This window comes from Tachyglossus aculeatus, chromosome 10 (genome assembly GCF_015852505.1).
Source record: "Tachyglossus aculeatus isolate mTacAcu1 chromosome 10, mTacAcu1.pri, whole genome shotgun sequence".
Taxonomy (NCBI): Eukaryota; Metazoa; Chordata; class Mammalia; order Monotremata; family Tachyglossidae; genus Tachyglossus; species Tachyglossus aculeatus.
Window position 1 is genome coordinate 57331641 of NC_052075.1, and position 15255 is coordinate 57346895.

Consider the following 15255-nt stretch of genomic DNA (forward strand, 5'->3'; position numbering starts at 1 on the left):
AATATGCTAGCTATTTAATATAGAGTCTAATATAATATTATATATATAATAATGATGATGATGGAATTTGTTATATCATATGTATGATATTCTCAATCTTATATATGTCATATATGTATAATATTCTCTATATTACTATGCTAGCTATATAATAGTCTATTATAATCTATTATATATAATAATGATGATGGAATTTGTTATATCATATGTATGATATTCTCTATCTTATATATGCCATATAATATGTATAATATTCTCTATATCAATATGCTAGCTATATAATATAAAGTCTATTACAATATATTATATATAATAATGATGATGGAATTTGTTATATCATATGTATTATATTCTATATACTATATATGCCATATAATATGTATAATATTCTCTATATTATATGTGCTAGCTATATAATATAGAGTCTATTATAACATACTATATATAATAATGATGATGATGATGGAATTTGTTATATCATATGTATGATATTCTACATATTAGATATGCCATATAATATGCATAACATTCTCTATATTATATATGCTAGCTCTATAATATAGAGCCTATCATAATATATTACACCTATCATAATAATAATGATGGTGGAATTTGTTATATCATAATGTGTATAATATTCTCTATATTATATATGCTAGCTATAGAATATAGAGTCTATTATAATATATCGCATCTATTATGATAATAATGATGGAATTTGTTATCATAATACGTATAACATTCCATACATTATATATGCTATATAATAATGTGTATAATATTCTCCATATTATATACGCTAGCTATATAATATAGTGCATATATAATATAGAGCATATATATAATATATAGAGTATATAGAGTATAGAGCGTATAGAACACATATCACATTACATTATTATAATATATCATGTCATGTGTCATAATATAATATTATCACATTACACAATATGAATTATAACAACGGTGGGGCGTGGCCTGTGTCTGTATAGGGCGTGACCTGCGGCTGTGGAGCTGTGGCCTGTTGCTATGGGAGCGTGGCCTGTTGCTATGGGGGCGCGGTGGCTGTACAGGGCGTGGCTTGCTCTCATCCTCCCTTCAAGGCCCTGCTGAGAGCTCACCTCCTCCAGGAGGCCTTCCCAGACTGAGCCCCTTCTTTCCTCTCCCCCTCGTCCCCCTCTCCATCCCCCCATCTTACCTCCTTCCCTTCCCCACAGCACCTGTATATATGTATATATGTTTGTACATATTTATTACTCTATTTATTTTGCTTGTACATATCTATTCTATTTATTTTGTTAGTATGTTTGGTTTTGTTCTCTGTCTCCCCCTTTTAGACTGTGAGCCCACTGTTGGGTAGGGACTGTCTCTATGTGATGCCAATTTGTACTTCCCAAGCGCTTAGTACAGTGCTCTGCACATAGTAAGCGCTCAATAAATACGATTGATTGATTGATTGACTGATTGATTGCGGCTGTGCAGGGTGTGGCTTGCGGCTGTATAGGGTGTGGCCTTCGTCTGTGGGGCGTGTCCTGCGGCTGTAGGGGCGTGTCCCGCGGCTGTGGGGGCGTGTCCTGCGGCTGTAGGGGCGTGACCTACGGCTGCAGGGGCGTGTCCTGGGGCTGCGGGGGCGTGTCCTGGGGCTGTGGGGGCGTGTCCTTCGGTTGTGTGGCGTGTCCTGGGGGTGTGGGGGCGTGTCCTGCGGCTGCGGGGGCGTGTCCCGCGGCTGCGGGGGCGTGTCCTGCGGCTGTGGGGGCGTGTCCCGGGGCTGTGGGGGAGCGTCCCGCGGCTGTGGGTGCGTGTCCCGTGTGGGTGCGTGGGCGTGTGCCCGCGTCCGGGGGGGGTGGGGGGTCGTACCGGAGCAGCTCCCGCTCCTTGAGCTCCAGCTGCAGCATGAGCGCGTTGAGCTCCATGTAGAGGTTGTTGGCCCGCTCCAGCTTCCGCTCGTAATGCTCCCGGATGTCCAGGGCGTGTCTGAGGGGCGATGGGGGGGGGGGGGGGACGGGGGGCGGAACCCGCGTCAGGGACCCGCCCCTCCGCCCCTACCCCCACCCCTGACACCCAAGGCCCGCCCCTTTTTGTCCCCGCCGCCATCGACTCTAGGCCCCTCCCCCTTTGTCCCCGCCCCGCCGACACTAGCCCCGCCCCCTTTGGCACAGGCCCCTCCCCTTCGTCCCAGGCTCCGCCCCGTCAGGCGCAGGCCCCGCCCCCTCCGACGCAGGCCTCGCCTCCCGAGGCCCAGGCTCCTCCCCCCGAGGGCCAGGCCCCGCTCCCATTGGCTCTAGCCCCGCCCCCGTTGGTTCGAGCCCCGCCCCTTTGAACCCGGCCCCTCCCCCGAGACGCAGACCACGCCCCCATTGGCTCTAGCCCCGCCCTCCTTGGCCCAGGCCCCTCCCCTTTCGTCCCCGGCCCCTTTGGCCTCAGCCCTGCCCTCTCTGACCCAAACCCCGCCCCGGAGGCCCAGGCCACACCCCTTTGACTCTAGCCCCGCCCTCTCCGGCTCTAGCCCCGCCCCATAGCGTCTAGCCCCGCCCCCTCTGGCCCCGCCCCATGGGCGCTAGCCCCGCCCCCTTTGTTTTCTAGCCCCTCTCTCTTAGGCCCTGGCCCCCCTACAATTGGTGCTACCTGCCCCCATAGGCTCTAGTCCCGCCCCTTTGACTCTAGCCCCGCCCCCACTGGCTCTAGCTCCGCCTCCATTGGTTCTAGCCCCGCCTGCTTTGACCCAAACCCCACCCTGAGGGCCAGGCCACGCCCCCATTGGCGCTAGCCCCGCCCTCTTAGGCCCTGTTCCCGCCCTCATAGGCCCTGGCCCCGCCCCCATAGGCTCTGGCCCCGCCTCCATTGTCTCTAGCCCCGCCCTCTGGACCCAAATCCCCGCCCCGAGCCCCAGGCCCTGCCCCCAGGGACGCTAGCCCCTCCCTTTCTTCTCTAGTCCCGTCCCCTTTGACTCTAGCCACGCCCATTTGACTCTAGCCCCGCCCCGAGGCCCAGGCCACGCCTCCATTGGCTCCGGCCCCGCCCCCGAGGCCCAGGCCCCGCCCCTTCGACTGTAGCCCCGCCCCCTGTGTTCTCTGGCCCCGCCCCTTAGGCCCTGGCCACTCCCCACCGGTCCCGGGCCCGCCCCCGTCGGGCTCCCGCCCCGCCCCCTTTTCCTGTAGCCCCGCTCCCATTGGCTGCCGCCCCGCCCGCTCGGCCCCCCCCCTCCCGCTCAGGCCCCCTAGCGGCCCGTCCGGGTCCCGGCGCCGGTTTGTTCACCTGAGCTCCTCCCTGCGGCGGGTGACGAGCTCCTCCTCCAGCCGGTGCAGGCAGGTCCCCTCCGACTTGATCTTCTCGAAATGCAGCTTCACCTCCTCCCGCCACTCCGCCTAACGCCAAACAATCAATCAATCAATCAATCAATCGTATTTATTGAGCGCTTACTGTGTGCAGAGCACTGGACTAAGCGCTTGGGAAGTCCAAGTTGGCAACATATAGAGACGGTCCCTACCCAACAGTGGGCTCACGGTCTAAAAGGGGGAGACAAGCCGCCCCACCATCAGTCAGCCCCGTCCTCGCCATCACCAGCCATCATCATCATCATCATCATCATGGCATTTGTTAAGCGCTTACTATGTGCAAAGCACTGTTCTAAGCGCCCGGGGGGGGATACAAGGTGATCAGGCCCGTCCCACGTGGGGCTCACGGTCTTAATCCCCATTTTACAGATGAGGGAACTGAGGCTCAGAGAAGTGAAGTGACTTGCCCAAGGTCACACAGCAGACATGTGGCAGAGCTGGGATTCGAACCCATGACCTCTGACTCCCAAGCCCGGGCTCTTTCCACTGAGCCACGCTGCTTCTCATCATCATCTTTTAGACTGTGAGCCCCTTTTAGACTGTGAGTCCACTGCTGGGTAGGGACTGTATATGTTACCAACTTGTACTTCCCAAGCGCTTAGTACAGTGCTCTGCACGCAGTAGCGCTCAATAAATACGACTGATTGATCATCATCATCATCACCAGCATGATGGTGGGACGTGTGCCCAGCACTGTTCTAAGTGCTGGGGGAGACACCCGGTCATCAGGTAGTCCCCCAGTCTCCATCCCCATTTGACAGATGAGGGAACTGAGGCCCAGAGAATATAATAATAATAATAATAATAATAATAATAATAATGTTGGTATTTGTTAAGCGCTTACTATGTGCCCAGCGCTGTTCTAAGCGCTGAGGGAGACACCCGGTCATCAGGTGGTCCCCCGTGGGGCTCACAGTCTCCATCCCCATTTGACAGATGAGGGAACTGAGGCCCAGAGAAGTGAAGTGACATGCCCAAAGTCACACAGCTGACGAGTGGCAGAGCCAGGATTAGAACCCACGACCTCGGACTCCCAAACCTGGGCTCTTTCCACTAAACCACGCTGCTTTTCATTGCTTACTAGGTGCCAAGCACTGTTCTAAGGACTGGGGGAGATGTCAGGTCATCAGGTTGTCCCCCGTGGGGCTCCCAGTCTTCATCCCCATTTTACAGATGAGGGAACTGAGGCCCAGAGAATAATAATAATAATAATGATGTTGGCATTTGTTAAGCACTTACTATGTGCCAAGCACTGTTCTAAGCACTGGGGGAGATATCGGGTCATCAGGTTGTCCCCCGTGGGGCTCCCAGTCTTCGTCCCCATTTTACAGATGAGGGAACTGAGGCCCAGAGAATACTACTACTACTAATAATAATGTTGGTATTTGTTAAGCGCTTACTATGTGCCAAGCACTGCTCTAAGCACTGGGGGAGATGCCGGGTCATCAGGTTGTCCCCCGTGGGGCTCCCAGTCTTCATCCCCATTTTACAGATGAGAGAACTGAGGCCCAGAGAATATTAATAATAATCATAATAATAATGTTGGTATTTGTTAAGTGCTATGGCCAAGCACTGTTCTAAGCACTGGGGGAGATGCCAGCTCATCAGGTTGTCCCCCGTGGGGCTCCCAGTCTTCGTCCCCATTTTACAGATGAGGGAACTGAGGCCCAGAGAATACTACTACTACTAATAATAATGTTGGTATTTGTTAAGCGCTTACTATGTGCCAAGCACTGCTCTAAGCACTGGGGGAGATGCCAGGTCATCAGGTTGTCCCCCGTGGGGCTCCCAGTCTTCATCCCCATTTTACAGATGAGAGAACTGAGGCCCAGAGAATATTAATAATAATCATAATGTTGGTATTTGTTAAGTGCTATGGCCAAGCACTGTTCTAAGCACTGGGGGAGATGCCGGGTCATCAGGTTGTCCCCCGTGGGGCTCCCACTCTTCATCCCCATTTTACAGATGAGGGAACTGAGGCCCAGAGAATAATAATAATAATAACGATGTTGGTATTTGTTAAGCGCTTACTATGTGCCAAGCACTGTTCTAAGCGCTGGGGGAGATACCAGGTCATCAGGTTGTCCCCCGTGGGGCTCCCAGTCTTCATCCCCATTTTACAGATGAGGGAACTGAGGCCCAGAGAATAATAATAATAATAATGATGTTGGTATTTGTTAAGCGCTTACTATGTGCCAAGCACTGTTCTAAGCACTGGGGGAGATACCAGGTCATCAGGTTGTCCCCCGTGGGGCTCCCAGTCTTCATCCCCATTTTACAGATGAGGGAACTGAGGCCCAGAAAATACTACTACTACTACTACTACTACTGTTGGTATTTGTTAAGCGCTTGCTATGTGCCAAGCACTGTTCTAAGCGCTGGGGGAGATGATACAAGGTCACCAGGTTGTCCCATGTGGGGCTCACAGTCTTCATCCCCATTTTAATAATAATAATGTCGGTATTTGTTAAGTGACTCGCCCAATGTCACACAGTTGACAAGTGGCGGAGGCAGGATTAGAACCCACGACCTCTGATTCCCACGCCCGGGCTCTTTCCACTGAGCCCGTTCATTCATTCATTCATTCATTCATTCATTCATTCATTCAATCGCATTGATTGAGTGCTTACGGTGTGTAGAGCACTGGACTGAGCGCTTGGAAAGTACAAGCGCTTGTACTTGGAAAGTACAATTCAGTGCCTCAGTTCCCTCATCTGTAAAAGGGGGATGAAGACTGTGAGCCCCACACAGGACAACCTTGATTACCTCGTATCCCCCGGCGCTTAGAACAGTGCTTGGCACATAGTAAGCGCTTAACCAATACCATTATCGTTATTACTTCTCTGTGCCTCAGTTCCCTCATCTGTAAAAGGGGGGTGAAGACTGTGAGCCCCACGTAGGACAACCTTGATTACCTCGTATCCCCCGGCGCTTAGAACAGTGCTTGGCACATAGTAAGCACTTAACCAATACCATTATCATTATTATCATTGTTACTTCTCTTAGTACAGTGCTAAGCGCTTAGTCCAGTGCTCTGCACACAGTAAGCGCTCAATAAATACGATTGATTGATTGATTGTGCCTCAGTTCCCTCATTTGTAAAAGGGGGGTGAAGACTGTGAGCCCCACGCAGGACAACCTTGATTACCTCGTATCCCCCGGCGCTTAGAACAGTGCTTGGCACATAGTAAGTGCTTAACCAATACCATTATCGTTATTACTTCTCTGTGCCTCAGTTCCCTCATCTGTAAAAGGGGGATGAAGACTGTGAGCCCCACACAGGACAACCTTGATTACCTCGTATCCCCCGGCGCTTAGAACAGTGCTTGGTACATAGTAAGCGCTTAACCAATACCATTATCGTTATTACTTCTCTGTGCCTCAGTTCCCTCATCTGTAAAAGGGGGATAAAAGACTGTGAGCCCCATGTAGGACAACCTTGATTACCTCGTATCCCCCGGCGCTTAGAACAGTGCTTGGCACATAGTAAGCACTTAACCAATACCATTATCATTATTATCATTATTACTTCTCTTAGTACAGTGCTAAGCGCTTAGTACACTGCTCTGCACACAGTAAGCGCTCAATAAATACGATTGATTGATTGATTGTGCCTCAGTTCCCTCATCTGTAAAAGGGGGGTGAAGACTGTGAGCCCCACGCAGGACAACCTTGATTACCTCGTATCCCCCGGCGCTTAGAACAGTGCTTGGCACATAGTAAGCGCTTAACCAATACCATTACCATTATTATCATTATTACTTCTCTTAGTACAGTGCTAAGTGCTTACTACCGTGCTCTGCACACCGTAAGCGCTCAATAAATACGATTGATTGATTGTGCCTCAGTTCCCTCATCTGTAAAAGGGGGATGAAGACTGTGAGCCCCACGCAGGACCACCTTGATTACCTCGTATCCCCCGGCGCTTAGAACAGTGCTTGGCACATAGTAAGCACTTAACCAATACCATTATCATTATTACTTCTCTTAGTACAGTGCTAAGTGCTTACTACAGTGCTCTGCACACCGTAAGTGCTCAATAAATACGACTGATTGATTGATTGTGCCTCAGTTCCCTCATCTGTAAAAGGGGGGTGAAGACTGTGAGCCCCACGAAGGACAACCTTGATTACCTCGTATCCCCCAGCGCTTAGAACAGTGCTTGGCACATAGTAAGCGCTTAACCAATACCATTATCGTTATTATCATTATTACTTCTCTTAGTACAGTGCTAAGCGCTTCGTATAGTGCTCTGCACACAGTAAGCACTCAATAAATACGATTGATTGATTGATTGTGCCTCAGTTCCCTCATCTGTAAAAGGGGGATAAAGACTGTGAGCCCCATGTAGAACAACCTTGATTACCCCGTATCCCCCAGCGCTTAGAACAGTGCTTGGCACATAGTAAGCGCTTAATAAATGCCATTATTATTATTATTCTTCTCTGTGCCTCAGTTCCCTCATCTGTAAAAGGGGGGTGAAGACTGTGAGCCCCACGCAGGACAACCTTAATTACCTCGTATCCCCCGGCGCTTAGAACAGTGCTTGGCACATAGTAAGCGCTTAACCAATACCATTATCATTATTATCATTATTACTTCTCTTAGTACAGTGCTAAGCGCTTAGTCCAGTGCTCTGCACACAGTAAGCGCTCAATAAATACGATTGATTGATTGATTGTGCCTCAGTTCCCTCATCTGTAAAAGGGGGGTGAAGACTGTGAGCCCCACGTAGGACAACCTTGATTACCTCGTATTCCCTGGCGCTTAGAACAGTGCTAGGCACATAGTAAGCGCTTAACCAATACCATTATCGTTATTACTTCTCTGTGCCTCAGTTCCCTCATCTGTAAAAGGGGGGTGAAGACTGTGAGCCCCACGCAGGACAACCTTGATTACCTCGTATCCCCCGGCGCTTAGAACAGTGCTTGGCACATAGTAAGCACTTAACCAATACCATTATCATTATTACTTCTCTTAGTACAGTGCTAAGTGCTTACTACAGTGCTCTGCACACCGTAAGTGCTCAATAAATACGATTGATTGATTGATTGTGCCTCAGTTCCCTCATCTGTAAAAGGGGGGTGAAGACTGTGAGCCCCACGTATGACAACCTTGATTACTTCGTATCCCCCGGCGCTTAGAACAGTGCTTGGCACATAGTAAGCGCTTAACCAATACCATTACCATTATTATCATTATTACTTCTCTTAGTACAGTGCTAAGCGCTTAGTACAGTACTCTGCACACAGTAAGTGCTCAATAAATACGATTGATTGATTGATTGTGCCTCAGTTCCCTCATCTGTAAAAGGGGGGTGAAGACTGTGAGCCCCACGTAGGACCACCTTGGTTACCTCGTATCCCCCGGCGCTTAGAACAGTGCTTGGCACATAGTAAGCGCTTAATAAATGCCATCATTATTATTATTATTATTCTCTGTGCCTCAGTTCCCTCATCTGTAAAAGGGGGGTGAAGACCGTGAGCCCCACGTAGGACAACCTTGATTACCTCTTATCCCCCGGTGCTTAGAACAGTGCTTGGCACATAGTAAGCGCTTAATGAATTCCAACATTATTATTATTACTACGATGATGATGAGGAGGACGATGATGATGATTCCTCCCCGCATCCTGGTCCGGGAGGCCCCACCTGGGATTTGAAGTAGGTCTCCTGGGGAGTGGACAGGACGTCGGCAGAGGCGATGTCCAAGTGGAGCAGGATCTGCCTGAAGGACGGCCGGTTCCGGGGCTTGCTGTTCCTGGAGGATGGACCGGAGCAGGGTGCGAGTCAGCTGAGGCCGGAGGGGAGCGGCCAAAACACTTGGGGACCCCCTTCCCCCCACCACATACCATTATTATTGTCATTATGATGATTATTATTATCAACTTGTCCTTCCCAAGCGCTTAGTACAGCGCTCTGCACACAGTAAGCGCTCAATAAATACGATTGATGATGATTTGCACTGTTCTAAGCGCCGGGGAGGTCACAAGGTGATCAGGTTGGCCCACGGGGGGCTCACAGTCTTCATCCCCATTTTCCAGATGAGGTCACTGAGGCCCAGAGAAGCCAAGTGGCTTGCCCAGAGTCCCACAGCTGACAAGTGGCTGAGGCGGGATTTGAACCCACGACCTGTCATTATTCAGCCTTCCTGGACTCCAGCCCCTAGCCAGTTCAGTTCGCCCGCCCCATTCCCCGGCCCTAGACTCCTTTCTTTTTTATGGTATTTATTAATAATAATAATAATATTTATCAAGCACTTACTATGTGCAAAGCACTGGGGAGGTTACATGGTGATTATTAATAATAATGACATGTATTAAGCACCTACTATGTGCAAAGCACTGTTCTAAGCACTGGGGAGGTCACAAGGTGATCAGGTTGGCCCACGGGGGGGCTCACAGTCTTCATCCCCATTTTCCAGATGAGGTCACTGAGGCCCAGAGAAGCCAAGTGGCTTGCCTGGAGTCCCACAGCTGACAAGTGGCTGAAGCGGGATTTGAACCCACGACCTGCCATTATTCAGCCTTCCTGGACTCCAGCCCCGTTTCCTAGCCAGTTCAATTCGCCCGCCCCATGCCCCGGCCCTAGATTCCTTTCTTTTTTATGGTATTCATTAATAATAATAATAATATTTATCAAGCACTTACTATGTGCAAAGCACTGGGGAGGTTACAAGGTGATTATTAATAATAATGACATGCATTAAGCACTTACTATGTGCAAAGCACTGTTCTAAGCACTGGGGAGGTTACAAGGTGATCAGGTTGGCCCACGGGGGGGCTCACAGTCTTCATCCCCATTGTCCAGATGAGGTCACTGAGGCCCAGAGAAGCCAAGTGGCTTGCCCAGAGTCCCACAGCTGACAAGTGGCTGAAGCGGGATTTGAACCCACGACCTGCCATTATCCAGCCTTCCTGGACTCCAGCCCTGTTTCCTAGCCAGTTCAATTCGCCCGCCCCATTCCCCGGCCCTAGATTACTTTCTTTTTTATGGTATTCATTAATAATAATAATAATATTTATCAAGCACTTACTATGTGCAAAGCACTGGGGAGGTTACAAGGTGATTATTAATAATAATGACATGTATTAAGCACTAACTATGTGCAAAGCACTGTTCTAAGCGCTGGGGAGGTCACAAGGTGATCAGGTTGGCCCACGGGGGACTCACAGTCTTCATCCCCATTTTCCAGATGAGGTCACTGAGGCCCAGAGAAGCCAAGTGGCTTGCCCAGAGTCCCACAGCTGACAAGTGGCTGAGGCGGGATTTGAACCCACGACCTGTCATTATTCAGCCTTCCTGGACTCCAGCCCCTAGCCAGTTCAATTCGCCCGCCCCATTCCCCGGCCCTAGACTCCTTTCTTTTTTATGGTATTTATTAATAATAATAATAATATTTATCAAGCACTTACTATGTGCAAAGCACTGGGGAGGTTACATGGTGATTATTAATAATAATGACATGTATTAAGCACCTACTATGTGCAAAGCACTGTTCTAAGCACTGGGGAGGTCACAAGGTGATCAGGTTGGCCCATGGGGGGCTCACAGTCTTCATCCCCATTTTCCAGATGAGGTCACTGAGGCCCAGAGAAGCCAAGTGGCTTGCCCAGAGTCCCACAGCTGACAAGTGGCTGAGGCGGGATTTGAACCCACGACCTGCCATTATCCAGCCTTCCTGGACTCCAGCCCCGTTTCCTAGCCAGTTCAATTTGCCCGCCCCATTCCCCGGCCCTAGATTCCTTTCTTTTTTATGGTATTCATTAATAATAATAATAATATTTATCAAGCACTTACTATGTGCAAAGCACTGGGGAGGTTACAAGGTGATTATTAATAATAATGACATGTATTAAGCACCTACTATGTGCAAAACACTGTTCTAAGCGCTGGGGAGGTTACAAGGTGATCAGGTTGGCCCACGGGGGGCTCACAGTCGTCATCCCCATTTTCCAGATGAGGTCACTGAGGCCCAGAGAAGCCAAGTGACTTGCCCAGAGTCCCACAGCTGACAAGTGGCTGAGGTGGGATTTGAACCCACGACCTGCCATTATCCAGCCTTCCTGGACTCCAGCCCTGTTTCCTAGCCAGTTCAATTCGCCCGCCCCATTCCCCGGCCCTAGATTCCTTTCTTTTTTATGGTATTCATTAATAATAATAATAATATTTATCAAGCACTTACTATGTGCAAAGCACTGGGGAGGTTACAAGGTGATTATTAATAATAATGACATGTATTAAGCACTTACTATGTGCAAAGCACTGTTCTAAGCGCTGGGGAGGTCACAAGGTGATCAGGTTGGCCCACGGGGGGCTCACAGTCTTCATCCCCATTTTCCAGATGAGGTCACTGAGGCCCAGAGAAGCCAAGTGGCTTGCCCAGAGTCCCACAGCTGACAAGTGGCTGAGGCGGGATTTGAACCCACGACCTGCCATTATTCAGCCTTCCTGGACTCCAGCCCCGTTTCCTAGCCAGTTCAATTCGCCCGCCCCATTCCCCGGCCCTAGATTCCTTTCTTTTTTATGGTATTTATTAATAATAATATTTATCAAGCACTTACTATGTGCAAAGCACTGTTCATCATCAATCGTATTTATTGAGCGCTTACTGTGTGCAGAGCACTGTATTAAGCGCTTGGGAAGTACAAGTTGGCACTGTTCTAAGCGCTGGGGAGGTTACAAGGTGATTATTAATAATAATGACGTTTATTAAGCACTTACTATGTGCAAAGCACTGTTCTAAGCGCTGGGGAGGTTACAAGGTGATCAGGTTGTCCCATGGGCGGGGGGGGGGCTCACAGTCTTAATGCCCATTTTACAGATGAGGTAACTGAGGCCCAGAGAAGTGACTTGCCCAAAGTCACCCAGCTGACAATTGGCGGAGCCGGGATTTGAACCCACGACCTCTGACTCCAAAGCCCGGGCTCTTTCCTACTGAGCCACGCTTCCCCCTTCTAGACCGTGAGCCCGCTGTTGGGTAGGGACCGTCTCTATATGTTGCCAACTTGGACTTCCCAAGCGCTTAGTACAGTGCCCTGCACACAGTAAGCGCTCAATAAATACGATTGATTGATTGATTGCTTCTCTAAGCAGCGTTTCCTATTAAGCGTTTACTGGGTGTCGAACACTAATCTGCTCTGTGACCTTGGATGAGTCACTTCACTTCTCTGGGCCTCAGTGACCACATCTACAAAATGGGGATGAAGACTGTGAGCCCCAGGTGGGCCACGGACTGTGTCCAACCTGACCTGATAAACTTATAATAATAATAATAATAATAATAATAATAATAGTGGTATTTGTTAAGCGCTTGCAATGTGCAAAGCACTGTTCTAAGCGCTGGGGAGGTTACAAGGTGATCAGGTTGTCCCACGGGGGGCTCACAGTTTTCATCCCCATTTTACAGATGAGGGAACTGAAAAGTTAAGTTAACTGACATAATAATAATAATAATAATTAATAATAATAATAATAATAATAATGGCATTTATTAAGTGCTTACTATGTGCAAAGCATCCCCATCCCCATTTTACAGATGAGGGAACTGAGGCCCAGAGAAGTTAAGTGACTTCCCCAAACCCCAGGGCTTACTACGGTGCCCGGCACCTAGTAAGCGCTTAACAAATACCATTAAAATTAATTAAATTCAATTCTAATAACTGGGCTAGGCACAAATTAATTAGGTTGGACCCAGCCCCTGTCCCCCCATGGGCCTCCCAGCCTAAGAACGAGGTGGAGCCAATATTGAATCCCCATTTTATAGTTGAGAAAACTGAGGCCCAGAGAAGTGGAGTGACTTGCCCAAGGTCACACAGCAAGCAAGTGGCGGAGCTGGGATTAGAACCCAGACCCTCTGACTCCCAAGCCCCGGGCTCTTTCTATTAGGTCAGGCTGCTTTTAGGGTCTTGATTCCATCCCGGCTCTTCCTCTGCCCCTTCCTTCACTGGGTTAATAACAGTAATAATAATAATAATAATAATAATAATAATAACAATGACATCATCATTAGAGAAGCAGTGTGGCTCCGTGGAAAGAGCCCGGGCTTTGGAGTCAGAGGTCATGAGTTCAAGTCCCTGCTCCACCAATTGTCAGCTGGGTGACTTTGGGCAAGTCACCTAACTTCTCTGGGCCTCAGTTCCCACATCTGTAAAATGGGGATGAAGACTGGGAGCCCCCCTGTGGGACAACCTGATCGCCTTGTAACCTCCCCAGCGCTTAGAACAGTGCTTTGCACATAGTAAGCGCTTAATAAATGCCAACACTATTATTGTTGCCACCTTGTACTTCCCAAGCGCTTAGTCCAGTGCTCTGCCCACAGTAAGCGCTCAATAAATACGATTGATGATGATGATAATAATAATATTTAATAATGATAAATATGATAATAATGATTATTATTGATGATAATAATAATGATGATGATAATAATGATGATGATGATAACTGTGAGCCCACTGTTGGGTAGGGACTGTCTCTATACGTTGCCAACTTGGACTTCCCAAGCGCTTAGTCCAGTGCTCTGCACACAGTAAGCGCTCAATAAATACGATTGATGATGATGATAAGAATAATAATAATAATATTTGTCAAGCGCTTACTGTGTGCCAAGCCCTGTACTAAGCACTGGGGTAGATTTAATATAAGCAGATGAAAGTCCCCGTCCCACATGGGGCTCACAGACTTAGGGATCCCTTCCTCTCCCCCTTCTCCCCCTCCCCACAGCACCTGTATATATGTATATATGTTTGTACAGATTTATTACACTATTTATTTATTTTATTTGTCCATATTTATCCTATTTATTTTATTTTATTAATTTGTTTTGTTGTCTGTCTCCCCCTTCTAGACTGTGAGCCCACTGTTGGGTCGGGAAAGTCTCTATACATTGCCAACTTGGACTTCCCAAGCGCTTAGTCCAGTGCTCTGCACATAGTAAGCGCTCAATAAATACGATTGATGATGATGATAATAATAATAATAATATTTGTCAAGCGCTTACTGTGTGCCAAGCCCTGTACTAAGCACTGGGGTAGATTTAATATAAGCAGATGAAAGTCCCCGTCCCACATGGGGCTCACAGACTTAGGGATCCCTTCCTCTCCCCGTTCTCCCCCTCCCCACAGCACCTGTATATATGTATATATGTTTGTACAGATTTATTACTCTATTTATTTATTTTATTTGTCCATATTTATTCTATTTATTTTATTTTGTTAATTTGTTTTGTTGTCTGTCTCCCCCTTCTAGACTGTAAGCCCGCTGTTGGGTCGGGACCATCTCTAGACATTGCCAATTTGGACTTCCCAAGCGCTTAGTCCAGTGCTCTGCACATAGTAAGCACTCAATAAATACGATTGATGATGATGATAATAATAATAATAGTATTTGTCAAGTGCTTACTGTGTGCCAAGCCCTGTACTAAGCACTGGGGTAGATTTAATATAAGCAGATGAAAGTCCCCGTCCCACATGGGGCTCACAGACTTAGGGATCCCTTCCTCTCCCCCTTCTCCCCCTCCCCACAGCACCTGTATATATGTATATATGTTTGTACAGATTTATTACTCTATTTATTTATTTTATTTGTCCATATTTATCCTATTTATTTTATTTTGTTAATTTGTTTTGTTGTCTGTCTCCCCCTTCTAGACTGTGAGCCCGCTGTTGGGTCGGGAACGTCTCTATACGTTGCCAACTTGGACTTCCCAAGCGCTTAGTCCAGTGCTCTGCACACAGGAAGCGCTCAATAAATACGATTGAATGAATGAATGAATGAATTCTCCCCATTTTTACAGATGAGGCAACTGAGGCCCAGAGAAGCGAGGTAACTTGTCCTCCGTCACACAGCAGACACTTGACGCAGCCGGGATTAATAACAATAATAATGATGATAATAATAATGATGGCATTTATTAAGCG

General features: G+C 48.1%; 1 protein-coding gene across 1 annotated transcript in view; it reads right to left on the reverse strand.

Moving 5' to 3' along the window:
• The window catches only part of MAP3K12 (mitogen-activated protein kinase kinase kinase 12), a 92162-nt gene that overhangs the window by 20739 nt on the left and 56168 nt on the right, over window positions 1-15255 (reverse strand). The window contains 3 exon segments of the mRNA XM_038752053.1: window positions 1858-1974; window positions 3256-3365; window positions 8987-9095. Coding sequence (XP_038607981.1) covers window positions 1858-1974; window positions 3256-3365; window positions 8987-9095 — 336 coding nt within the window.